Here is a 26,776-nt window from a genome sequence, read left to right on the forward strand (position 1 = left end):
TCACCCAGACTAGAGTGCGGTGGCCACTCCTGGCCACCACGGCCTCGACCTGCTGGACTCCGGCAATCCTTCCGCCTCAGTCTTCCAAGCAGCTGGAACTACAGGTGCGTGATACCACACCCGGCTAATTTTTTGATTTATTGTAGAGATGAGGTCTCGCCAAGTTGCCCAGGTGGGTCTTGAACCCACGGGCTCAGGCAATCCACTCATCTCAGCCTCCCAAAGCACGGGATTACAGGCTGAACCACCGAGCCTGGTTCACACTGTTAATTCTTTTCATACAGGCTGTGGCTAAGTCACACAGGAAAAGCCACTAAGTTCCTGATATATCCCCTCCATTTTCTGGGATTTGATCACAGATGAAATAAATGCAAGGTGCTCATGACACATTCACTACTAAACCCATTATCAGAGAAAGGATGTGAGCTGGCAACAGGAAAATCAGGAAGGGGAACTTTTCAAGTTCAACATTTTCTCTTTTCTTCTACCTCATACACACCCTACTATGCTTTTCCCTCCTATCTATCCAACATCATTGGTTCCAACATCATTGGCTCCGTGTCACCAAGAAAAGAAAAAGAGTTTCCCTGCAAGTTAGAAGTGGCACTTGGTTCTGGTGCAGTGATCCATGAGTAACCCCAGGAACTTGGGCTGACAAGAAGTTCAATCTTATCACCCAGGTCTGGAGAGTCCACCATGGCAGAAACCTTCTCTTTGAAGAACTCACTTAAGTTTCTGCATGCAAAATTACATGGCAGGAAAAGCCGAGAAGCTAAGGAATGTTTCTTCACAGGGTTGTAACAGGCTAAAAGGATAAATTATTTCCCCCAAAATGTTGATCTATCTATGGATGACAAGACTTGTGACGGTAAGTTTAACATGCCTTGTTGAACTTTTTATCTCCGGAGTTAATTATTAATAAACGATCGACTCTTTGCCTGTCTGGCTAAATGAATTAATAAATGATATACCTCAAACTTTAAGGGAGATATGGGGAACAGTCAGGCCCTGCCATCACATCCCTCCCTTGGTCCCTCTGATAGAATTACAATACAGATCTAAAAGGTTCATAGTCTAGATTTATTCCTAGGATTTACATTCCTAGAATTTACATTCTGGAAACTTCTAGTCTTATATCTTAGCTTCTGTGCAGGACCTTCAACATCTAAAACAAATTCAGAGACTCTGGAGTTGGTTGCAATAGCTACTTCTAGAAAGATGACTAATTAATTCAATAAACAAATATCTATTGAGCACCTAATAGCTAATAGGCAGTTTTAGATGTCATACAAACAATAGCAGCTATGAAAAGACAAAAATCCCATCTTCACAGAGGACACAATCTACTGGTATAAACTAGAAATAAATGAGTGAAATATACAGGACATTAGAAGGTCATATGTGCTTAGGAAAATAATAACACAGGGAGGATTTAAGGAGCAAGAGAAGATCCCCACCTAGATTCTTCTTCCCATCCCCATTCCAATCAAATCCATGAAGTGCAATTCTTTCTACTACCTTCTAGAAAACCAAAGATAGAGAGAAAAACACCATTTAAAATGTCAAGTTATTAAACAAGGAGACATGGAGGTCATCTTTAACCCCAAATGTGGTGGCACTGGTTTGGGGTCAGAAGACCAGCATCTAGGCACTGGTGTGCATCCACACCAGCTGAATAACAGCTGGAAAGGAGTCTTGGGTTTGACCTAGCAGTTGCCATCTACTCCCTGGATATGTGCAAGGTCCTGAATCCCCTTGTAGAGAGATGACTACCCCTTCTCCAAGTTGCCAAGTGTCTCTACCCAATCCAGCTTCCATGTGCTCGTATCCTTAAGTTACAGGGAAAGAGCAATGAACTAAAGGAAGACACTTAACCATGCCAAATACTTGGTGCAGAATCAGCAGATGAAAATATCTGATAGGGCACTGGGCCCTATCCCAACAGTGTCATCATGAACAGCCACTGGGCATCTCTATTAGACTGGACAGCATGGCCACTCAATGGGAGAGAAGCTGTGATCCCTGTCTACGGTAGTACTCAGGCTTCAGCATCCACGATTAGGTCACATAGGGTGGTGAAAACCCCCAATCCCCCAGGGCATGAGCCCCTAAGTTTTAAAAGGGATTCCAACAGTCACCTGGAGCAAGCCTCCTAATTTCTCTGCTTTCTGTTCTGGAGAGAGGACAGTGGAAATGACTCCTGGCATGTGGACACGGCATTATCTAAACTCCCACCAGAAGACAAGCAGGAAAGGGGGAGGTGGAAATGGGAGGGAGAGGTTGGGGAAAACCAAACTGAACTCAACTCAACAGTGGAAAAACATCTATTCAGCCATACCAGTGCTGAAAACAGAGCACGTCACCGTGTAGCAGAGAAAGAAAAAAATGGAAAACCCACTTCGAAATGCCAGGAGCATGTACTTGCACTGAGAACAGCAGGACTCCTCGCTCACAGCCAACCGATACCTGCCAGACAAGGCCTGGGGAGGCCAAGTGTCTCCTCAGGGCAGCTCAGTGGCCTCTTTGTACGTCAGCAGATCACAGGGTAGCGTCATTCTGGTAGTTTGTTAACACTGAGAACATGGGGAGAGGCACAGCTGTTTATAAAGCAGAGACAGAATTTTTCATCTCCACACTGAGCCCTTGCCCAGAAATGGAGTCGGAGATGGGAAGCTATTAATTGAGCAGGCTCCTGGGTGAAAGGGAAAAAGAGGACTATTTTTAACCAACAACTTTAGTCAAACCTCTTTAAAACCAAATAGAAATTTTTGAAAGAGAAACATCACTTAATAGCTTTTCTTAAACTGCAGAAGTCTTCTTCCAGTCATCATGACAAATCATGGGAAAATAAAAACCATAACTTCAGGAATAGACATCAAAACTCATGATGTTTCTCATATACATTCTAGTTTGCAGCTAGGAAAAATCTCCTAATCTTCTTTAAACAGCAGTTCAAGGGTAGAGTCCGTGGCTCTGGCAGGTTACAGGGCAATTCCTATCCCTGGAATACGTCTCCCTCATACCTCCTTCCTCTGGGACTCTTTTGAAAACAAAAAATAAATGTGATCAACTTGCCAGATTTTCAGACTCTGGAGAAATATAGCAAAGGGTTTGGCATTGCAGACAGGACTTCTAACACACTGTAGATATGAGGCTTGCTTTCCATAAGATCCAAAGTAGTAGATATCAGAAGCACACAGTCTTTTCTGTACATCTGGCGCCTTTTTATTCCTAAACCAATGATCAATCTCCCTCCCACGTTTTTCTGGGGAGGCTTTAGAGCGAGGACTGTGGCGGACACCCCAATATCTCTATTGTGTACACGCCACATACAGTGATGCTGATAGAGTCATCCGTGCTTCATTCGATAATGAAACAGCTCAAAAGCACACACTATTTCAGCATCAAAAGGGCAGAGCACTGCTCACCCATTTTCCAACTAGATGCAAATAAGCCAGCCACAGAGCATGCAGACTATGTTCATGACTGCTCTCTTGGAAATGATCATCCTCATTAAACAACAACTGTTACTATCCGCGTCATCAACGGGGAGGATCCCTTCATCACTCTCACTGAAAGGATAACCACTGTGTTGCCTCAGCTTCCAAAGCAGAGGTGGGTTTTTTTTTAAATGGTGTTTAATTCCTCCTCCTCCTGTTACAGTTTTCTCTAGTGCTTTTATCACACACGGGTGTGCCCACGCACACACATGCACTGACTGGAGTCATCCTAGAAACCCTCTTTACGCAACGCTGGAAGGCTGAGCAGTTGCTTCTGAAATACTTGTTGGTCTTTGAGTTCGCTGACTGTCTATTCCTGTTCAGGAGAAACTCGGAAAGAGACTGTGAGGTCCAACACTTCTGGTTTCAGACTCGTAGCTTAGAACAAATTGCTATGGCCAAACTTGAAAGTCTCCTGCTCCTCATCAGTAAAATGGGAATAATAATGGAACCAACTACAGAGAGTAGTGGTCAGCAACTTTCTCTGTAAAGGGCCAAAGAATAAATATTGCAATATCAGAAGCCTCAAGGTCTCTGTCTCAACTACTCCTCTCAGCTACTATAGTGCAGAAGCAACCACTAGCAACATGTAAACAGATGTGCATGGCTGCATAGCGATAAAACACTGAAATCTGAATGTCACGTCATCTTCATATGCCACCAAATATTTTACTTTGTTTATATTTTTATTTTATTTATCACTTTAATGTTTTCCAAACATTTAGAAATGTGAAACCTATTCCTAGCTCAAAGGCAGTACAAATTTAGTCAGGTTTGGCCCGTGACCCCTGACAGGGACCATGAAGGCTATGGTATGAGTTGATGACCACAAAGCACTCAGCAGACCGATTTACATGCATAGTCTTGTACTAAACCACTGCCTAGGTGAAGAAATCTTACAAACTCAGCCAGGCAGAGTGGCTCACATCTGTAATCCTAGCACTTTGGAAGGTTGAGGTGGGAGGATTGCTTGAGTCCAGGAGTTTGAGACCACCTAGGCAACACAGCGAGACCTCGTCTCTACAAAAATAAAAATTTTTAAAAAATTGGTCGTGCATGATGACATGCATCTGCAGTCTCAGCTACTCGGAAGGTTGAAGAGAAAGCATCGCCTGAGCCCAGGGGGTCAAGGCTACAGTGAGCCATTAACACGCCACTGCACTCCAGCCTGGGTGACAGAAAGAGATCTCAACTCAAAAAAAAAAAAAAGAAAAAGAAAAGACAAAAAGATAGAAGTAAGAAAGGAGGGGAGGGAGGACAAAAAAATGAAAGAAATCTTCTGCAATGCTGGGGATACAATTAGACAAGTGTAGGTATATGAATGAGAAAAAAGAGATAGGCTGCCCTTGCCCCTAGGTCTGGAAACAGGGTGACTGTCACTACAGGGCTTTGGAGAAGAAAAATGCACAACACTTCACTGTCAGAAGTATGTGATCAACTTCAGCAAAACAAAAGAACAACATACACAAAGAGAGAGAAAATGAGCCACAAAGAAAAGGCATTGGAGGTCACCAAAAGAGTAAAGTTAATTGTTGAGAAGTGTGGGACATCTAAAAAAAAAAAAACTCACCTGGAATTCAGAATATGACCCTATTTGGAAATAGTTTTTTTAATTAATTAAGTTATGATGAGGTCATCCTAGGTTAGGGTGGTCCCTAAATCCACTGACTGGTATTTTCATAAGAGAAAGGAGAAGAACCCCAGGCATGGTGGCTCAGGCCTGTAATTCCAACACTTTGGGAAGCTGAGGCCAGGAGTTTGAGGCTGCAGTGAGCTATGATCGCACCACTGCACTCCAGCTCTATGCAACAGAGCAATAATTTGTCTCAAAAAAATATTTTGTTTTAATTTTTAAAAAGAAAGAGAAAGAAAGGAGAAAGGGACTTGGACACAAAGACACAGAGAAACACAGGGAGATGGCATGTACAGATGCAGGCAGAGAGTAGAACGACACATCTACAGACAAGGAAGGCCAAGGATTGCAGGAAACCACCAGAAACCAGAAGAGGCAAAGGAGAATACATCCCTAAAGACTTCAGAGAAAGAACGGCCCTACTGACACTTTGATTTCAGACTTCTAGCCTCCAGAATTGTGAGAGAATGGATTTCTGTTGTTTGACACCACCTAATGTGTGACAATTTATTATGGCAGCCTTAGGAAACTAACACACTCAGCAAGGGGAACAGCTGGAAGAACAAACGGAGCTGGGAGTCAAGCATCCAAATAGCCTCATGACCAGTATGGCACCTGTGGCTTTTCTCCTTCTGTTACTTACACAGGAGCAAAATCGATGATCTTGGCTTCCTCTATCTCTGTCTCTCTCTGCCTCTCTGTCTCTGTCTCTCTATATTATATTATAGTATATTACTTATACTGGATTATATTATATTATGCTATATTATATTAATATATACTAGATTCGTGCAAAAGTAATTTCGGATTTTGCATTATTATTTGCCATTTGATGTTGGAATACGTTCTTAAATAAATGTAGCCATGTTATACATCATTTTAATGTGCATTTCTCACTTTACGTTTTTTTGCTAATGACTTATTACTTGCTGTTTATTTTATGTTTTATTTTAGACTATGGAAATGATGTTAGACAAAATGCATATTTGAGCAATTTTCTTATTTGACTTCAAAATGGATCGTAAAGCAGTGGAGACAACTTGCAGCATCAACAACGCATTTTGCCCAGGAACTGCTAACGAACATACAGTGCAGGGGTAGTTCAAGTTTTGCCAAGGAGACAAGAGCCTTGAAGATGAGGAGCTTAGTGGCCGGCCAACAGAAGTTGACAACAACCAGTTGAGAACAATCCTTGAAGCTGATCCTCTTACAGCTACATGAGAAGTTGCCGAGAATTCAACTTCGACCATTCTATGGTCCTTTGGCATTTGAAGCAAATCGGAAAGGTGAGAAAGCTCGATAGGTGGGTGCCTCATGAGCTGACCGAAAATAAAAAGAATCATCATCTCGAAGTGTTTTCTCTTTTTCTACGCAAAAACAACGAACCATTTCTCAATCGGATTGTGACGTGGGATAAAAAGCGGATTGTATATGACAACCGACAATGACTAGTTCAGTGGTTGGACTGAAAAGAAGCTCCAAAGCACTTCCCAGAGCCAAACTTGCACCCCAAAAAGGTCGTGGTCACTGTTTGGTGGTCTGCAGCCGGTCTGACCCACTACAGCTTTCTGAAACCATTACAACCCAAGAAATCAGCAAATCAATGAGATGCACTGAAAACTGCGATGTCTGCAGCCATCATTGGTCAACAGAAAGGGCCCAATTCTCCACAACACCCGACCACATGTCACACAACCAAGGCCTCAAAAGTTGAACGAATTGGACTATGAAGTTTTGCCTCACCTGCCGTATTCACCTGACCTCTCGCCAATCGACTACCACGCCTTCAAGAAAGTCAACTACTTTTTGCGGGGAAAGTACTTCCAAAACCAGCAGCATGCAGAAAATGCTTTTCAAGAGTTCCTCAAATCCCAAAGCACGGATTTTATGCTACAGGAATAAACAAACTTATTTCTCATTGGCAAAAATGTGTTGATTGCAGTGGTTCCTATTTTGATTAACAAGAATGTATTTGAGCCTTTATAATGAAACAGCAATTACTTTTGCACCAGCCTAATATATATATACATATATTCTCCTACTGACAAAAGTCATTCATGAGCAAAAGAGCTACTTGCTAGATTAGCCCCCAAGGAGGATGCTGGAAAGCTGAGGATGTGACATAAATATGAAATACCAAGTGTATCACCCTCAGAGTCATGAACTACACACCATCTCGGGTTTCCAAGGAGAGCCACCGTAACTTCTGGGAAGAAGCCTTAATAGACATCAGTCAGCAACTGGACTCAGGATTGCTATAATGGCTGAGTCAGACCCATGTATTCTGCAGAGGTTGGAAGTCCCCCCATCCCCACCCCACACCCTGATTTGCATGCAGAAGCCATTTCCAAGCATCCCTGTCCCTTCAGGGTGCTTGGCAGCAGCACAGGGTCTGGTAAATAGGGCAAGAATAAGATCTTAACAATCCTGCTGGGCTGATTAGGCTTCATACAAGCATCAGTCAGGACTAAGCAGAGAGTCTGTTTAGAAGAGCAAGCAGGGTTTCTTTCATCTAGGTCTCCGTCTTTAAAATACATGTTTCATGCTTATGCACTGATTCCTTTCTTTCTCTTCCTTGTTTTCTTTTCTTCCTTCTCTCCTGCCTTTTTCCTTTCTTTCTTTTGCTTTTCTTTCCCCTTCCTTCTTGATTTTTGCATTAAGCCTTCTTTCCTTTTGCATACAAGTCTGACAATTAAGCTTGCAAACTCATCCTGGAAAAAGTGCTATATATCTCGTTTCTGAATATCACTTCAGTAACCTTTGAAGTACTCTCCTTGGAAAACTATGCAATGACACCAGCGTCTAGTCTGCCTGTCAAAGCAATTTTGGAACTCCTTTTCTGTAATGGAGCCATCAGAGCCATCATCATATTACCCTTGATGTCCCGAATGTCATCAAAATGTCTTACTTTCAAGATTTCCTTTATCTTTGGCTAAAGAAAAAAGTCATTAGACGCCAGATCCGGTGAGTAAAGCGGTGTTCCAATACAGTTATTTGTCTACTGGCTAAAAACTGTCTCACGGACTGTGCTGTATGAGCGAGTGCATTGCCGTGATGCCAGAGCCATGAGTTGCTGATGAGTTCAGGTTGTTTTGGGTCTAACTTTTTCACACAGCTTTTTTAGCACTTCCAAATAGCAAACTTGGTTAACTGCTTGTCCAGTTGGCACAAATTCCTAATGAACAATCCCTCTGATATCAAAAAAGGTTAGCAAAATCATTTTGACTCTCGATTTGGACTGATGGAAATTTTTTTGTGGCTGACTTCCATTGTGCACTTTGATACTTTGTTCCAGGGTCATATTGGTACACCCGTATTTCATCATCAGTGATAACATGGCCCAAAACATCATCTTGCCTCTCCAAAAGATCTTGACAAACTTCAACTCTCCTTTGCTTTTCTTCATCAGTGAGCTCCTTCGGAACCATATTTGCACACACCTTTCTCATGCCAAGATTTTCTTGTTACTCTGTTGATGTTTATTTGGACTGCTATGCTTCTCATAGTCAACCAACAACTTTGACACACAATTCAATGGATTTTTGCAATGTTTTTGTCAGTTCTGCTTGTTATTGGCCATCCTGACCTCTCTTCATCAGTGACACTTTCCTCAGAAAAACGTTTAATCCATTTGTACACTGCCGTTTTCTTCATGACATTATCCCCATACACTTGGACTAACATGTCCCTGATTTCACTTTCACTCTTGGCAAGTTAAACAAGAAATTTAATGTTTGTTCATTGCTCTAATTCAAGCTCTGACATTCTCATGACAGCACACAAATACATGCAACAATAATGAATTCCACTCAGCAAGACACTGCCACATGTCAGCACGAACACAGCTGTGAGACACTGCTATACCAAGGTTATGAACCTTAGCAAGTTGTTTGTACAGTGTTGCCAGCATAAGCACACAGGGGCAAGTTAGCAAACAATTGTTAGACTTCATATTTTCTCTTTCTGGTTACCAAGTGATACATAAATGTATTGTCATGGCAAAAAAAAAAATCTGAGTAAAACATAACTCTCTCTCTATATAGACAGATAGATAGATAGATAGATAGATAGATAGATAGATAGATAGATAGATAAAATGGGAAAGCTTCATGTCCCCATTTCCCACTCTCTTCCTCAGAGAGAGAACCAGAGCTGAGTATATATCTTTCGTTATTTTTTGTTTTTTCTGTATACTTATAATGTCATGTAAACAATATTCTTGTATTCTCCTATAAAGAGATCATTCCATATGTGGTATTTGTATCTGCTTTATTTTATTTTTATTTTTTGAGTTGGGCTTTTACTCTGTTGTCCAGACTGGAGTGCAGTGGCACAATCATGGCTCACCACCACCTCAACCTCCTAGGCTCAGGCAATCCTTCTGCCTCAGCCTCCTGAGTAGCTGTGACTACAGACGTATGCCATTACACCTGGCTAATTTTGTGTAGAGATGGGGTTTTGCTATGTTGCCCAGGCTAGTCCCAAACTGCTGGGCTCAAGTAATTCTCCTGTTTCAGCATCCAAAAATGCTGAGATTTTAGGCGTGAGCCATCACTCCAAACCTGTATCTGCTGTTTTAACTCAACAATACATCTAATAAATCTTTCCATGGTAATAATTTATCTGCTTCATTCCTTTTAAGAATTGTACATAGTCTGCATAATTTATTTAGCTTTGGCAAAATTGCTGGGCTTTTCGTTGCTCCCTTGTCGTAAGCAATGCTGCAATAGACATGCTTGCATAATACATATCTGTGTGTGAATAAATTTTGCTTAAGGTAGATTTATAGAAATTGACTTGCAGGATCAAGAGACTTAAGCATTTTTAATTTTGAAAGGTACAGCCAGATTCCCCTCCATGGTTTTCCCTGTTAATACACTCTCACCAGAAGTGTTAAGTTACAATTTTCTCAGTACAGTAAATAAAAATATCTTATTTTAATTTGTATTTCTTTTGTTACTAATGATGTTGAGCATCTGTTTGTTAGTTTATTGACCATTTATTTTTATTCTTCCTTGAGTCTTTTGCACATTTTTCTACTGAGTTTTTCTCTCATATGAAGTACAACACTTATCATAACTCACATTCCCATAAATAATGTATCAGTGGGGGGGGGGTTCTGTTCCACTGATTATTTTTCCATTCTTGGGTCTACCTTAATTATTATATGTGTCCAATTACTAGGCTTTCTTTAACCACTAACATTCACATCCCTTGATTTTCTATCCAACAGAACAAAAACCCATCACTGTTCTCTTTATACATCTATTAGCTAGTGTGGGGCATTTTATTTTGCAAATGGGCCTTAGGATCATTGTTTAGTGCCATAAGGAATCTCACTGAAATTTTAATTTAAAAAGCATTGAATGCGTATATTAATTTGCCAAGAATCACCTTTTTAAACAATATTAACCAGAAGCATTAGAAATCTCCATTTTTTAGCTCTTTTTTAAATCTACCCTAAAGTAACTCCATAATTGGATCTCAAAGTCATAGTCATATAGATCTGGCATATTTCTTGTTATATTTTATTTGTAAGAAATGTATCTCTTTACTTGTCATCCCTGTTGCAAATAATAGCATTTTCCCCCTTTATGTTTGAGATATAATTACTGCTTGTGATAAGAAAGCTACTGTTTTAGGACATTTATCCTGTTTCCAAGGAGAAAGTCACTGTCAGTCATGGGTAAGGGGTAGGGAGAGAAGGCAGATGGAAAGTTTGGAGAGACTTAGAGAGGACAAAACCAAGTTTAAGACACTATCTGGACCTCTGAGAAGGAATCCAGCATCACTCAACACCCTAGGCTTGACTGGCAGGGAGTGAGGTGTTGGGGCAAGACAAAAGAAATCCCAGGATAGTTGAAGGGAAACATTCTGTGTGGAACCCTGGGAACACTGGAAAAATGCAGCATGGTGTGTTTGGGCAAAGAAGACACCTTAGATCATGTGCAAAACTTTCCTCAAGGGTAAACAGTTTTGGTCTGTCCCAAAATACAAATACAGATGTGCAAAATGCCAATGCAAGAGGGTAGCATCTAGAGACTTGCACCCTAAGACCATGGCAGGAACCACGGGCCTCAACAGCACATGCCAGCGCATGCTCAGAGGCCAGATGGGACCAATTATACCCAGAGAGGATGTAGTAGGGAGAAGAGGCCAACAATCAAAGGCCAAGTCACACAAGACACGCTGACGAGGACTCAGAGGACTGTGCACAGGAACGAGGTCACCCTCACTAACATAATGGCACATAAGCTTCGTTTGTCTCATGATGCCACTTTGGGGTGGGGAAAAGGAGGAAAGTTCCTGATGGGTGAAAAATACCCCAATATGGAGTATTCACTTTCAAGTGAGTAGATGTGAATTTCGAATAGACTGAGTAATGTTCTGAAAGAGATCACATTCTAAACTAGCAGATACCAAGTTATCCTGAAGATTAACTTTTAAGAAAGATTACCAAGATTAAATTTTTGATCTTAGGGGAAAAAGGGAATCATAAATAAGTTGGATTCAGTCACAGGAAAATAATGTTGCATCTCTGAACATTTGTGTCACAGTGTGGAACTTTTCAAAATCTTTTCATGCTAGTACAATCTGTGCAGCTACACACATCTTATGGAACATACAATATCTGTCCTTTTGATGTGTATCACTACATGTATACACACCAGGCCACACTCCACATTTATAGTGTCAAGGATAAAAGCTCTAATTGAGAAGAGTCACTGCTATGTTGCAGAGCAACATTTCTTCATGAAATGCAAAGACTCTGAAAACCAAATACTCAAAAATATGTCACTTCAATTAACACTTTGTTAGCAGGCAATCTGCTATCTGAGTATTCTTGGAAAAAAAGTACCAACAGCTCAGTCCACGTTTGTATCTCAGTCCACATTGGGACATGCAATGGTACAGAGAAATGAAAAAGGTGCTCACTCAACATGCCTGAACAATCATGTAGCTCACCTACATTTTTACTTAATAGATAAGGAATGTTTAGAAGTTTGATTCTAAGGTTCCAGTTCCAGGTAGGAAGGACTAACTATACCGCACCCTGTCTCTCTCACTAAATGTCACTATAAACTCTGGACAGAATACATTCAGTAGTCATTTGCGGGCTCTGAAAAGTAAACAGTTACAGACAGATTGGGGGGGGAAAGAGAATTCAAAGGACCACCAAACCAGTGGTGAGTTGACCATGTTTGTCCCCCCAGTATCTCCTGGCCAGGACCTGAGAGACACCTGGAAATGGGCATCAGCTCAGACAGAGAAAACTCCACGAGAGGCTCCTAGTTAAAGCTCAGGGAGCAGGAAAGGGGTTCTGGTAGCAATAGTAGCAACAGTAAGGGAACTAGAGATTTCTCCTTTGGAAGGCTTAATTTCTTTAATAGTTATAAAACTATTTCTTTATAAAACTATATAAAACTAATTTCTTTAATAGTTATAAAACTTAATTTCTTTAATAGTTATAAAACTACTCAAGTTTTATATTTTATATTGGGTGAATTTCAGTAAGTCATGGTTTCTGAAGAAGAGGTTCATTTCACCTAAGCTGTCAACCTTGCATGCTTAGAGTTGTTCTGTGGGATCTGTAGTAATGTCCCCTCTTTCATTTCTGATATTTGTAATTTGTGTTTTCTCAATTTTTTCTCTTCAATCTTGCTAGTTCATCAATTTTCTTGATCTTTTCAAAGACAAGCTTTATGGTCTTTTTTGTTTTGTGTGTTGATAAACACAGCAACAAGGATGAATCTCAGAGTCATGACGCTGAGTTAAAAAGCCAGTCTCAAAGATCACACACTGTATGATTCCATTTATATGACATTCTCAAAAGACAAAATGACACTGATATAGAGCAATTCAGTGGTTTCTAGTGGTTGGGGAGGTTAATGTCATTATAAAGGGGAAACACAAGGGAGGTTTTTGGTGTGATGAAAATGAGGATACCGTTCTGTATTCCAACTATTATGGTAGTCATAAAAATCTGTATGTGTCAAAACTTATAGAACTGCACACCAAAATAAAGTCAATTATGCCACATGTAAATTTAACAAAAAATTTAGTGTTTCTCCTAAGCTCAGAGGAGAGCTAAGACATTGATTTTAGAAGAATCCCAATTTTAAAATGTATACCAAAGTAAATAACCATCTAATTAATTAGTTGTTCAATTAAACAAATATTTCTTTTCCTTCATTAGCTTGAATTCACCAGAAAAATGAGTTTAATTATATCTATTTCAACAAGATTTTGTGGAAACAAGAATTCTCAGGCAATATTTGTGAGAGTAAATTGCTTCAAGCTCCTTGAATGGATATTTATCACAAGGAGAGTTAAAATATGTATACTTTCTGACCCAATGATTTCATTTCTAGGAATTTCTAGTAAAGACAATTTCACAAGATGCAAGAATTTTTACAAATATATTTATTGCAGTATAATTTCTAATAGCAAAATACTAGAAACAACCTTGATATCTATTAGTAAATAAATTACACACATGCACACAATTAACTATCAGAAAATCATTTTTAAAATGAGGCCAATGATCAATTACTGATATTCAAAAAATTTTTTTAATTAATTTTTTAAAATAGCAAGGTGAAGACCAATATATGGAAATTGATCTCACTGCTGTTTACAAAAAGCCTTATATATGCTGGGGGATCATACACATACACAACATTTCCAGAAGAATACATAAAACACTGTCAGCAATAGTTATCTCTCTGGAGTGAGGGAGAGAAGAAAGGAAATCATTTTGGTCTTCATTTTAAGCCTTTTCTGAACTATTTGAAATACCACAAACATGATATTTTTTAAAAAGTAGTGAGACATACTAATGCCTTTGTACAGGGTTTATGAATTGGGACAGCCGACTTTCAGCCAAGTCTGTAAAATACCATTACTGGAAACACACATAGTCAAAAGGATTTTAATAGTGTCAGGGCAAAAAATGCAACTAACTGTGCATTATCCCCTGTGAGCAAGAAACAGTTCCCCCTAGGAATTATGCCGCCATAAGGGCAATAAGTATCAAAGGATGAAGCTGCCTGGCCTCTGTGACCAGATCCTTTTGATAAATTCATAGATGAATTCCAGAAGTTAGACTCAGTTCCTCTGGATTAATAATATAAAGTCCTGCTTTTAGTTATTTTCTAATGTACAGTAGCATTTATATTTCTAGGATATATCTTCAAGAACTCAGAAATTCTTAATACTGAAAGACATCATCCTCAAAAACAACAAAACCAGCTTTGTGATCTTAAGAAAATTACGGAAATTTTTTCTCACTATTGTCTGCAACAATGTAGCAGGGGTCTAGGTGGTGGGGAAGACACATGCCAGCTCCTAGAATCAGTAAGTCAACCTGTTTGGTTTAGAAATTGAATTTTACACGATTCTTTTTTCTAGATTCAGATTCCATTTGTCATTAAATTAAAATTGGCTAGTAGTCAAATGTTAAACTGCAAACCATTTTTATAAAACATTATACATTTTTAGTTGTTTAGATTTGCTGTATTATAGAGACAATATTCTGTGTGTGCACGTGTGTGTGTGTGTGTGTGTGTGTGTGTGTGTGTCAGAATCTTACCCTGTCACCCAGGTTGGAGTGCAGCAGCAAGGTCATGGCTCACCACAGCCTCAACCTCCTGGGCTCAGGTAACCCTTCTGTCTCAGCCTCCTGAGTAGCTAGGACTACAGGCATGCACCACTACATCCAGCTAATTTTTATTTTTTGTAGAGACAAAGTCTTGCTTTGTTGCCCAGGCTGGTGTCAGAACTCCTGGGCTCAAGCAATGCTTCCACCTCAGCCGCACAAAGTGCTGGGATTACAAGTGTGAGCCACCTGGGATTACAGGTGTGAGCCACCACGCCCAGCCGAGACAACATTCTTAAACAGCAAATTCCTCACAAGTTTGAAATCTCTCCCAAAGTTTAAATATTTTCCTCTGTTAAGTGTTTAAATACTTTTAAAGATAAATTTATATTTCTAAAAATGTGCACAGGCTAAGAAAAAGATTGTAGGGCTGGTCTCAGGGGCTCAACCTGTAACCCCAGCACTTTGGGCGGCCGAGGCAAGTGGATTGCCTGAGCTTGCGGGCTCAAGACCAGCCCGGGCAACTTGGCAAGACCTCGTCTCTACAATAAATAAAAAATTAGCCAGATGTGGTAGTGTGCTCCTATAGTTCCAGTTATTTGGAAGGCTAAGGTAGACGAATCACCAGAGCACAACAGGTCGATGCTCAGGTGGCCGTGAGCGTGCCACTGCACTCCAGCCTGGACGATGAGTGAGACTCCAACTAAAAAAAAAAAGAAAAGGAAAAGATTATATGATCTTTAACAACCAAAGTCAAAGAACCATTTAATGTACTAGAAAACGGTCTAAATACTTTTAAGTACATAGACAAAAATAACAACATTTGGCAGTTAAGAGACAAAAGCTACGCATTGGTGATTGTTTCTCAGACACATTAGTTCATTCCCATTTCCTAGCATATTATACTATATGGAGGCTCCTGGGACCTCAGTCACACTGCTTCTACTTGGATATATGCCCAACTCTGTTCCAGCCTCACCCCAAAAGCCTGGCCTCTCAGACATCCACTGCTGCACCTATGTTCATCTTAACACACCTTTCCTGCACTGGCCAGAGTTTGCCCTTGAAGGATGGGAGAGAGAGGGAGAAACAAAAGAAAGATAGAAGGAAAGAGGAACAGGAAGGGAAGAAAAGAGAAGAAAAAGGGGGGAAAGAACGAAAAAGAAGAAAACTGAAGAATAGATAGGTTGATTGCTAGTTTGTAGAACATATTTAGTTTCTTCCTTCTCCCACCTGAAACCCGGCCCAGAATAATTTCTTCATATTTGAGAAAGAAAAGAATCCCTTGAATGATGACAAATGACATAATATGCACTAACCTGATCTCTGATGAGAATCTGATTTATCGCCTACATCTCAGAGTCCTGGGAAAGTGGACATGATGGGATAAATGGATTGGGGGCAGGCAGTGAATTTCTGAGGTGTATTTCAGAAGTTCAACTCCAAACAATAAAGAAAAACAGATGGGCTACAGCCTAGCATGGGTGACCAGAACAAAACATCATGTCACCCAGCACTACCAGTCAATATCCTCCTCACAGAACCCCAGGTAGGTGACCATGAGTTCTAGAGAGATGTTGTCACCTAAGCTGACTTCTCCAAGCACTCATTCATTTTGTTTTGTTTTGTTTTGCTTTGCTTTGTTAAGTTCACCAGAGCTTTAAAACAATTACTAGGAAAAAAATTTTTTGGCTTTATTTTCGGGAGTTTGAAAGGTAGGAAAGGATAATACAATCTTCAGTAAAGTTATTGGTAAGATTATAGTTTCCAAACACACTTGCCTCTCCTATTCTCTCAAGACTGTACCCCTCTCACCCTGAATCACTGACCAGCAACCCACAGTCCAAAGGAACCAGGTATCTGGTGAGCATATTTAAGGGATATTTAATTATTCAATACCAAAGCCCCTGTTCAAATATGAAATATGAAGACAAAATGGTAGGGATGGGGAGAGGACCAGGAGAAGAGAAAAATAGTGACTGCCGGGGGGACTAGAGTCAGAGAAAAAGAGGGGAAAAGATACAAAACCCCACTGAGGAGTCAGAAGCCCCCATTTCCCCATCTATGTTCAACTCTATCCATTTTTCCCCCCCAGGTAGGAGAAACTGCCAGGAAACAAAATCTATCTTTGGACATTTTTTAGCAAAAGTAAAGCCTTTTAACACTTACATTTCATTTGCTTGGAGATGGACTTGCTAGGTTCGAGCCAGTGCTGGAGAGAGAAAAAAAGCAAAGATCAGGGATCAAATTGCTAGATCATACAATCCACACTTAATAACTGAAAGGAATTCCAAAGTCCAGCCTCAGTTTCCATAGTTATTCTTCAGTGTTCTACCCTCTGAAAACCAACACAAACACCTCAGCAATAACCATAACACAGAAGAGGGTATAAATTACAGAGAGTTAACATTTCTGAGTAATATTTGAGTCATACAGTTGCTAGGCGAGAAGGACAAGGGAGAGAATATGCACTTAAATAGGATATTCTAGTAGCTCCAGTTGACTCCTAGGTGACTCTTTGAGTTCCATCGCTCTGGGGAAGACACAGATGGCTAAAGACATTGAGCACCTGACATCCATGACCCAAAAGAAGCCCAGTCCAAGAGAGTATCAGCACCCAGTTCTCCTTTCAGGCCAGACTCCTTTTAGATGAATCTTGGACCAAGGCAGCATTAGCCCCCTCACACAAAGGCAATTCTTCTTTTACAGTAGGGAGAAACACAAGATTTGAAGTATCTTATTGTCAGAGGCCTGAGGGCATCAAGAAGAAATATCAGCTTCATCACAAAGCAAAGAAGCCAAAAGACCTAGGGAGCTCAGAACCATGTTACTGACAGGCATTTGAAGCAGACACCATGCAGGTTCTGGTGGCTGGCTCTCTTCACAGCACAGTCAAAGGTCACTTCAACATGCTGAGAGATTTTGAGATCACTAAAAGCGTAGTCCCTGAAGCTGCTCTGGGAACATCAGGAAAGAGTCACTTTCTACACCTGCAGTTTATAAAGATGGTGAGAGGGAATGCCATCGGGTATCCATCATGAGGTCAGGGAGCCCTTCCTCCTGGGGAACCCCACGTGTTTCATGCTGGAGAGGAAAGAAGAAGAGCAAACTTACCAACTGTTGAGCTCTCACACCTCACTCTCTCCTTTGTGTCATCCAGCGAGTCTCAGGTTCACTATTACCCCAATTCTTTCATGTAAGTATATACCCATAAAGTAACTAAGAGCTAGCATTCGTCGAGTGCTTACTAAGTGCCAAGTGCCATTCAAGGACATCTATGTCCTATCTTTTGTAGTCCTTACTACCATTCCATTCATGAAAAATCTACGCCGGGCTCGGTGGCTCAGCCTGTAATCCCACGCTTTGGGAGGCTGAGGTGAGTGGATTGCCTGAGCCCGCGGGTTCGAGACCTGCCTGGGCAGCGAGACCTCATCTCTACGATAAATCAAAAATGAGCCGGGCGTGGTAGGGCATGCCTGTAATTCCGGCTACTCAGAAGGCTGAGGCGGAAGGATCGCCGGAGCCCAGCAGGTCGAGGCTGCGGTGGCCATGAGCGGCCACTGCACTCCAGTCTGGGCGACAGAGTGAGACTCCAACTCAAAAAAAAAAAAAGAAAAATCTGGAACTCAGGATGTTAAACAACTTGCCTGAGATCATTCAGCTGCTAAACGGTGAAGCGAGCCATGCAGTGAGATTCCAGTGTGTGGACTCTTAGTCTCTCAGGTATATGGCCTCCTGGCTGACCACTTTGCTCCAAACTGCACATTCTTCAAAATTAACATTCCTTATTTTCTCAGGAACTGAACGATTGAGTGATCAAATCAGTAGTTTCCAATCTAGAATGTCAGATCTTTGTAGTCTTTAAAAACAATAATAGGTAAGAAAATTACCCACAAAAGAAAGTCCTAGATTAGATGGCTTTCCAGCAGAATTCTACAAAACATAAAAGGAGGAGCTGATACCGATCCTATTGAAAGTATTTCAGGCAAGCGAGAAAGATGGAACTCTTCCCAAATCATTTTATGAAGCTAGCATCACATGGATACCCAAACCAGGTAAAGACCCAACAAAAAAAGAGAACTACAGGCCAATATCCTTGATGAATATAGATGCTAACATTCTCAACAAGATTCCAGCAAACTGGATCCAACAACACATCTCAAAAATCATCCACCATGACCAGGCAGGCTTCATCCCTGGGATGCAGGACTGGTTCAACATCTGCAAGATCATGAATGTAATTAAACACATCACAGATGTAAAGACAAAAATCACATGATTATTTTATTAGACACAGAAAAAGCTTTCAATACAATTTAGCACCTCTTCTTGAAAAAAAAAACCCTTGAACATCCAGGCATAGATGTAATATACCTCAAAATAGTAAGAGCCATCCATGAGAAACTCGCAGCCAACACACTGCTAAGCAAACAGAAATTGGAACCATTTCCCATGAAAATCAGAAAAAGACAAGGATGCCCACTGTCACCCCTCCTTTTCAACATAGTATTGGAAGTCCTAGCTAGAGCAATCAGACACGAGCAGGAATTCAGGGGTATCCAAATAGGAAAAAAGGAAGTCAAGTTACCCCTCTTTGCAGACAACATGATTCTATACCTCGAAAACCCAAGAGAATCTGTCAAAAATCTCCTTGCACTGAGAAAGGACTTTGGCAAAGTCTCAGGGTATGAAATAAATATGCAAAAGACAGTCGCATTCCTATATACCAACAATAAAAACAAACAGAAACTCAAATAAAAAGCACAATCCCATTCACAATAGAGCCACAAAAAAGGGAAGTATCTCAGTCCCCTCCTCACCAGAGAAGTGAAAGACCTTTACAACAAAAACTACAAAACATTGCTCAAAGAAATCAAAGATGACACAAACAAATGGAAGAATACTCCGTGCGCATGGATTGGAAGAATCAACATTGTTAAGATGTCCATCCTACCAAAAGCAATACCCATTAAATTACCAGCAGCAGACCTGGAAACAACAATCAGGAATTCGTATGGAAAATAAACGACCTCTAATAGCCAAAACGATCCTCAGTTAAAAAAAAAAAAAAAGTAGGAGGTATCGCACTCCTAGACTTTTAAAGCTACAATAATCAAAACCACCTTGTACTGTTGGTACAAGAACAGGCATATAGACCAATGGAACACGATAGAGATTCCAGAATCGAAACCTCAATTTCTCAACCAACTCATCTTCGACAAAGCCACCACCACTAACCACTGGGGAGAGGAGAACCCATTCAGTAAACGGTGCTGGGAAAACTGGCTGACCACATGCAGAAGATTAAAACAAGACCCCTACCTATCACTATACACAAAAATCAACTCTAAATGGATCAAAGACCTAAACGTAAAACCTCGAACTATAAGAACCTTAGAAAATTCAGGAGACACCCTTATGGAAATTGGAACCAGCAACTTGCACAAAACCCCAAGTGCCCATACCATAAGAGATAAGATTGACAAGTGGGACTTCATCAAACTGACAAGCTTTTGCAAAGCCAAAGAAACCATTGAGAGAGCAGGAAGAAAGTCCACAGACTGGGAAAAAATATTTACCAACTGTATAACTGACAAAGGCCTAACATCTAGGATCTACAAGAATCTCAAACGTGCCGAAAAGAAAAAAAAAACAGCCCCATTACAAAGTGGGCAAAAGATATAAATAGACATTTCTCAAAAGAAGACATATGAGCAGCCAACAGGTACATGAAAAAATGCTCAGCCTCACTAGTCATCAAAGAAATGCAAATTAAAACTATACTGAGATACCACTTAACTCCAGTCAGGATGGCCATCATCAATAACTCAAAAAACAACAGATGTCAGAAAGGATGCAGGGAAAAGGGAGCACTTCTACACTGTTGGTGGGAGTGTAAACTAGTACAGCCTCTGTGGAAAACAGTGTGGCGAGTCCTGAAAAATCAAAAAATTGTCCTTCCATATGACCTCGCAATCCCCCTACTGGGAATCTACCCAGAAGAACTCAAATCACTCTATAAAAAAGATACTTACACACATATATTTATCGCAGCATTGTTCACAATAGCAAGAACATGAAACCGACCGTGCTGCCCATCAAAAGAGGACTGGATAAGAAAAAATGTGATATATGTACATGATGGAATATTACACAGCCATAAAAAGGACAAAATTATGAACTTCACAGCAACTTAGAGTCTTAGAGTCTTAGAGTCTATAATACTGAGTGATCTTTCACAGAAACAAAGAACTGAGTACCACATGTTCTCACTCATAAGCAGAGCTTGAACAATTATCATAATACTATAAGAAAGGGATTGGCAGTAGTGAGAAACTACCAAGTGAGGGCGGGAGCAGGATTGGCAGTAGTGGGAAACTGCCAGGGAAGTGGGGGGAGACGCCTCATCAACAAGGTTACCTGTAATGAACATTTGTATACTTAACCCTAAATTGTACCTCACATCTTAAAATTAAAAATTAAACAAAAACAATAATAGGAAACTTTTGACTGTTTCAACACCATGGAAAGTCTAATAAAAAAAAAACATTTACCCAGATCAGGCTGCATAGACAAGCTGAAAGACAAGCTGATAGACAGGAAGGTTCTTTGTTATGGGCAAAATTATTATCAACTCTTTGGGAACCTTCGTTTTCTCCTTCTAATCAGAAGTTGCATAGTTATAGTAGTGCGAAAACAAATTGAGTATATCACTTACTAGTTATATCATCTTGTACAAGATGCTTAAACTCAGTGCCTCCGTTTGCACAACCATAAAATGGGAGGAGTATTTGTACCCGCATCATAGGTCTGTTGTAAAGATTTAAAGGTTAATAAATATAATACACACAGTCCCTGGCATGTGAAAATATTCAGTCAATGCTTGTCTTCTGATGCTGCGGTTGTTGCTTCATAAGTACAGTTTAACTGGTAGACCATATCTTTAGATATATGGGCTTCATGGAGGAGAATAATAAGAGGCATCTGGTGATTAAATTACTTTTCTAGAAATATTATTAGGATAATTTAGAACTAAGGCAAGAAAAAAAAAAAGCCCCAGCAGCTATAAATCAATACCTATTGCTATTGTTTCACAGAGGATAATCACCAGTCATTTTGCCAATAAAGTCTAAACTATAAATATGTTTTCCAAATTTTCCCTGCTTGGTATTGTTTGAGTTCTTAGCCCTTCCCTGCTTAATTTCAACCTGTCTCTCCAACTTATCTCTGGCTCCAGAGATGACAAGTAAGTTTCATTTTGTGTGCCCACCTCAGGACTGCGAGGAGGCTTCTAAGACCAGGTGATGGGCTCAGGAAGAATGAGTGCCATGATGGATTGGCTATGACTGCCATGCCATTAGAGATTGGCTATGTCTGTTTTCCACTATAGATTGACTATGTCTACCATGCCACTACAGATTGGTTATGTCTGTCTTCCACTGTAGATTGTCTATGTCTGCTATGCCACTATAGATTGTCCATGTCTTTCTGCCACTATAGACTGGAGCATGGAACATTTAAGGCATGTCTGCAAAGTATTTGCCATCTGTGTCCTAAATAAATTATTTACTCTACATGAACTTTCTTCCTCATCGTCCTAGGAAATACACCTTACATTTTCTGATCAGTTCCCACTATTCATCTTCTCTTGGCCTATTCACATCCAGCCTTTGCTTTTCAGGCCCTGTATATCTCAGCTACCTATTTCTACAGTGTGATCAGTAAATACTTTTCCAAGACAGCTATTCTTCCCCAACGCGATAGCCATAGAGTAGAGAGCCCTAGGAAAAATAAGCCAAAATAATCATGTTTCAAAGATTATAGAAAATCCTTTCTCCACAGAGGACCAAGCTCAATTTGCTAGTATTTATTAAAACAAAACCAAAAAAAAAAAGAGAGAGAGAGAGAGAGAATGAGAGACCTGATTGGCATATGGCCCAGCAATTTCTTTACTCTCTCGTTCATTCTTGTGAACAAAGGGCACATAATAAGGGCTTTCACTTCAGTATTCTATATAGGTATAACTTTAATGGTCGCCATCAGGGAAAATGGGCAAATAAACTTGTGGTCTGTACATATTATGGATGATTCTGCAGCAGTGTTTTATATGAGGTACATTGCTATGTGTAACGTGGACATATCTCTAAGGTACATTGTGGGATGAAAAAAATGAACTACAAAATTTATAACTATGGCCGCAATTAGTTTCCAAATTGTACTCTGAATCACCCCAGAGATATACAGCCATAGTAGACATATGCCAGCACTGAACTACGACCTCAAGGGAGTACACAGTTCCAACAAAGATTATGCTATATGCCTTTTTATGTCATTTTTCTTTCTTTTTTTTTGCAAAGGTGAGTACCATTTTCTAAAAGTACCATTTAAAAAATAGGTTCAGAACAGGTAATGAGTGTGGCGGTTTCCAACAGGCACATACCTCCCATTATTAAGCAATTGTAGTTGTAAAAGGATGAGCTGAAAATGCTATTTTTCTTGCACCTCATGTGTATAATGTTTTTAATAGGGCCAGGTATGGTGGTTCATGCCTGTAATCTCAGTTTTTGTGAGGTCGAGGTGGGAGGATTGCTTGAGCCCAGGAGTTCAAGACCAGCCTAGGCCACATAGTGAGACCGCGTCTCTACAAAAAATAAAAAATTGGCCAGTCATGGTGGCACATACCTGTAGCCCCAGCTATTTGGGAGGCTGAGGTAAAAGGATCATCTAAGCCCAGAAGGTCAAGGCTGCAGAGAGCCGTGATCGTGCCACTGCACTCTAGCCTTGGTGACAGAGTAAGACAAATGGCTACTAAGTTTTTAGGTCATAAATACTTTTTGTTTGGATCTAACTCTTATTAGATAGAACTGTTAGATATTCTCTTGGTCTATATGGATACTATGAAATGATTGCTAAGGTACTAAGAAAGCCACAAATAGAGAACGTTTGGGAGGCTTTGAACTACTTTGTCATATAATAAATATGTTTTATGTTAAGATGAAAACTACAAACACTAGCATATATTCAAAGAATACATGTGTGTGTGTGTGTGTGTGTGTGTGTGTGTGTGTGTATATATATATATATATATATGTGCATCTAAATGTATTTCTAAAGATCTGAAATGACACACACTAAAGAATACCAATGGCGCAGGTTCGAGACCCGCCTGGGCAGCGAGACCTCATCTCTACAATAAATCAAAAAATCAGCTGGGTGTGGTAGCACGTGCCTGTAATTCCGGCTACTTGGAAGGCTGAGGCGGAAGGATCGCCAGAGCCCAGCAGGTCGAGGTTGCGGTGGCCGGGAGCGGCCACTGCACTCCAGTCTGGGCGACAGAGTGAGACTCCAACTCAAAAAAAATTTAAAAAAAAAAAAGAATACCAATGGGAGTGAGTAATAGGGATCACAATTTAGGGGTGCTGGCCAAAGAAAACCATGACTTCCGTATTTTCTGTGAAGTTTCATCTGTGATGCTGTAACTTTAACCTTTTCACATATATTGGTAATCACAAAATAATTAAACATCTTTTTTTTTTTTTTTTGAGTTGGAGTGTCTGTCACCCAGACTGGAATGCAGTGGCCGCTCCTGGGCCCCGCAGCCTCGACCTGCTGGGCTCCGGCTCTCCTTCCGCCTCAGCCTTCCAAGTGGCTGGAACTACAGGCGGGTACTACCATGCCCGGCTAGTTTTTTATCTATCGTAGAGATGAGGTATTGCCAAATTGCCCAGGTGGGTCTCGAACCCGTGGGCTCAGGCAATCCACTCACCTCAGCCTCCCAAAGGCACAGGATTACAGGCAAACATCTTTTTTTTTAAAAGAAAGCTAAGATCTTCTCAGAGGATGAAGGTAGATTTTATGTAATTTAGACCAAAGAATTTCATACTTAACAGGCAGTTACTGAACACAGTTAAGCACCCAGAGTTGACAATGTGGTCAGACCCAGGAACCAGCAGGCCTGCCTTTAAATCCCAGCCCTAATTTTTTTTTTTTTGAGTTGGAGTCTCACTCTGTCACCCAGACTGGAGTGCAGTGGCCGCTCCCGACCACCGCAGCCTCGACCTGCTGGGCTCCGGTGATCCTTCCGCCTCAGCCTTGCAAGTAGCTGGAACTACAGGCACGCGCTACCACTCCCGGCTAATTTTTGATTTATTGTAGAGATGAGGTCTCACCAAGTTGCCCAAGCGGGTCTCGAACCCGCAAGCTCAGGCCATCCACTCATCTCAGCCTCCCAAAGCCCCATCCCTAATATTGACAAGCTGTGTGACTTCGCGCAAGTTCCTTGGTTCCCTCACTTACAGCATCACCATGAGGCTTAATGGGTTAATTCAAGAAGAAGAGACCAGAACAGAGCTGGGTGCACAGTGAAGGCTCAGTGAACATGGCTGTTTCCACGATCACCCTCACTGAGACAGTCTCCTCAGTTTGGAGCAAGGGCAGCTTTCAGTGAGTCTAACTTTGTCCTTCCCCTCCTCCTCCACGCCCCATCTCACTTTCCCTTCTGCTCAGCACAAGGAAATAATTTATCTATACAGTTGCAATACCAGCTGTTGCAATACCAGCTGTTGGCCCTTGGCCTCTCTCCACACCCCCTTCCTCTCCCTTCCCCCTTTCCTCACGCTTCCAATTAGACTTACGAGTTGGCCAATGAAGTAGCGTCTGGGCGACACCAACAAATCCTGCTATTACTAGATGTACAGATGGATTACATTTGTGTGAAAAAATAACAACCATGATGTGGTTTGCTCGGTAATTAGATATAAGGCTTAGAACATTTATCCCGCTGCTATTTTCCTTGTGATTGCTACTTGGAATATATGCGGCTTTGATTTTTTTAAAAAATCGAAATCAGTTTCCTTACTGGAAACTGATATTCCCTGAGAGGCAGAAAGGAAAACCTGGCAGCCAAATATCTGAATCTGTACCTGCTTTACTCTAGTTGACACCTGCATTTCTTCAATCCTTGTTTAGAATAAAAAATCCCGAAGGCTGAGGAAGTTAAGACCCCATCATTGATTCTACGTGACAAACTTAAGGAGCAGGATGAACTAAAGGACGCAGTACTTAGTATCATTCAAAGGTACCAGGAGGGCGTCTGCTGCAGAGGCTTTCAGGGTTCAGCAGCCTGACTCTTCAGAATGGCTGCCCTCGGGTTACTGGAACCCACTGAAGGCTGGAGAATAAGCCTCCCTACCCCACTTCACCCTCCAAAAGTGAGAGCAATTCTTAGTTAATGACTGACAGATGTGGGAGCATAAATGCCTCTGGTCCCTCACCCCTTGCCTAGGACAACTCTAAGGCATGATCACACTGATTCCAGAACTTCCCTGTGGGATTGAGCCCAAGTTACCCTATGCACAACTTTGCCCAACATGACACACTTGGTTGGCCTCCTTCCCTTCCCTGTTCCAGTCCTTGGCTCCCTACTAGTCTTTTCCTGGAAACACTTCCTAACTAATCACTTATGCTGGAACATATGCTCGAGCCAGACCTAAGGCAGCCTATATTGCTGGGCACAGTGGCTCATGTCTATAAAACCAGTACTTTGGGAGGCTGAGACAGGAGAATCACTGGAGGCCGAAAGTTCGAGGCCATCCTGGGCAACATAGCAAGACCTTACCTCTATAAAAAGTGAAAATTAGAAGGAAAAAAAGAAAAGACCATGCCTGCCTCATCTGTCTAAGACAGCCTCCGAAACTTTGTCAAAAACTGTCCTCCATGTTATTTAAAATCCTTCCCTTGGAGGTTTATCCCTTTCTCCTTAAGCTTAAACCATGGAAACCTGCTAAGCCCCAGTGAGAGGTCCCAATTTAAGAGGGCTTTCAGAATTGGCAATCTACCTGACCACATTCCAAGCTTTTTCTTAGAGCAAATTTATTTTGATTGAAAGCATTTTGAAGAAAAAGAGGATGAGTAGGAGGAAGTTACACAAAGGAGGTAAAAAGCAGAGAGATGCCTAAATCTTCTGTGTCCTAATTTCCTTATCTGTCGTCTTGATGGAAGGGATGGGAAGCAGATTCCAGAACCCCTGATTTTCTTCAGCTCTAG

At 40.9% G+C, this 26,776-nt stretch overlaps 1 protein-coding gene across 1 annotated transcript in view; it reads right to left on the reverse strand.

Moving 5' to 3' along the window:
* The window catches only part of FRMD3 (FERM domain containing 3), a gene marked incomplete at its 3' end in the record, with an annotated part of 198,093 nt that overhangs the window by 16,860 nt on the left and 154,457 nt on the right, over positions 1 to 26,776 (reverse strand). Inside the window, exon 3 of the mRNA XM_008072546.2 lies at positions 16,901 to 16,943. Coding sequence (XP_008070737.1) covers positions 16,901 to 16,943 — 43 coding nt within the window. The remainder of the gene's footprint in view (positions 1 to 16,900; positions 16,944 to 26,776) is intronic.

The sequence above is a fragment of the Carlito syrichta genome, unplaced genomic scaffold, assembly GCF_000164805.1.
Source record: "Carlito syrichta isolate Samal-C Ts95f unplaced genomic scaffold, Tarsius_syrichta-2.0.1 Scaffold315331, whole genome shotgun sequence".
NCBI classification, from domain to species: Eukaryota; Metazoa; Chordata; class Mammalia; order Primates; family Tarsiidae; genus Carlito; species Carlito syrichta.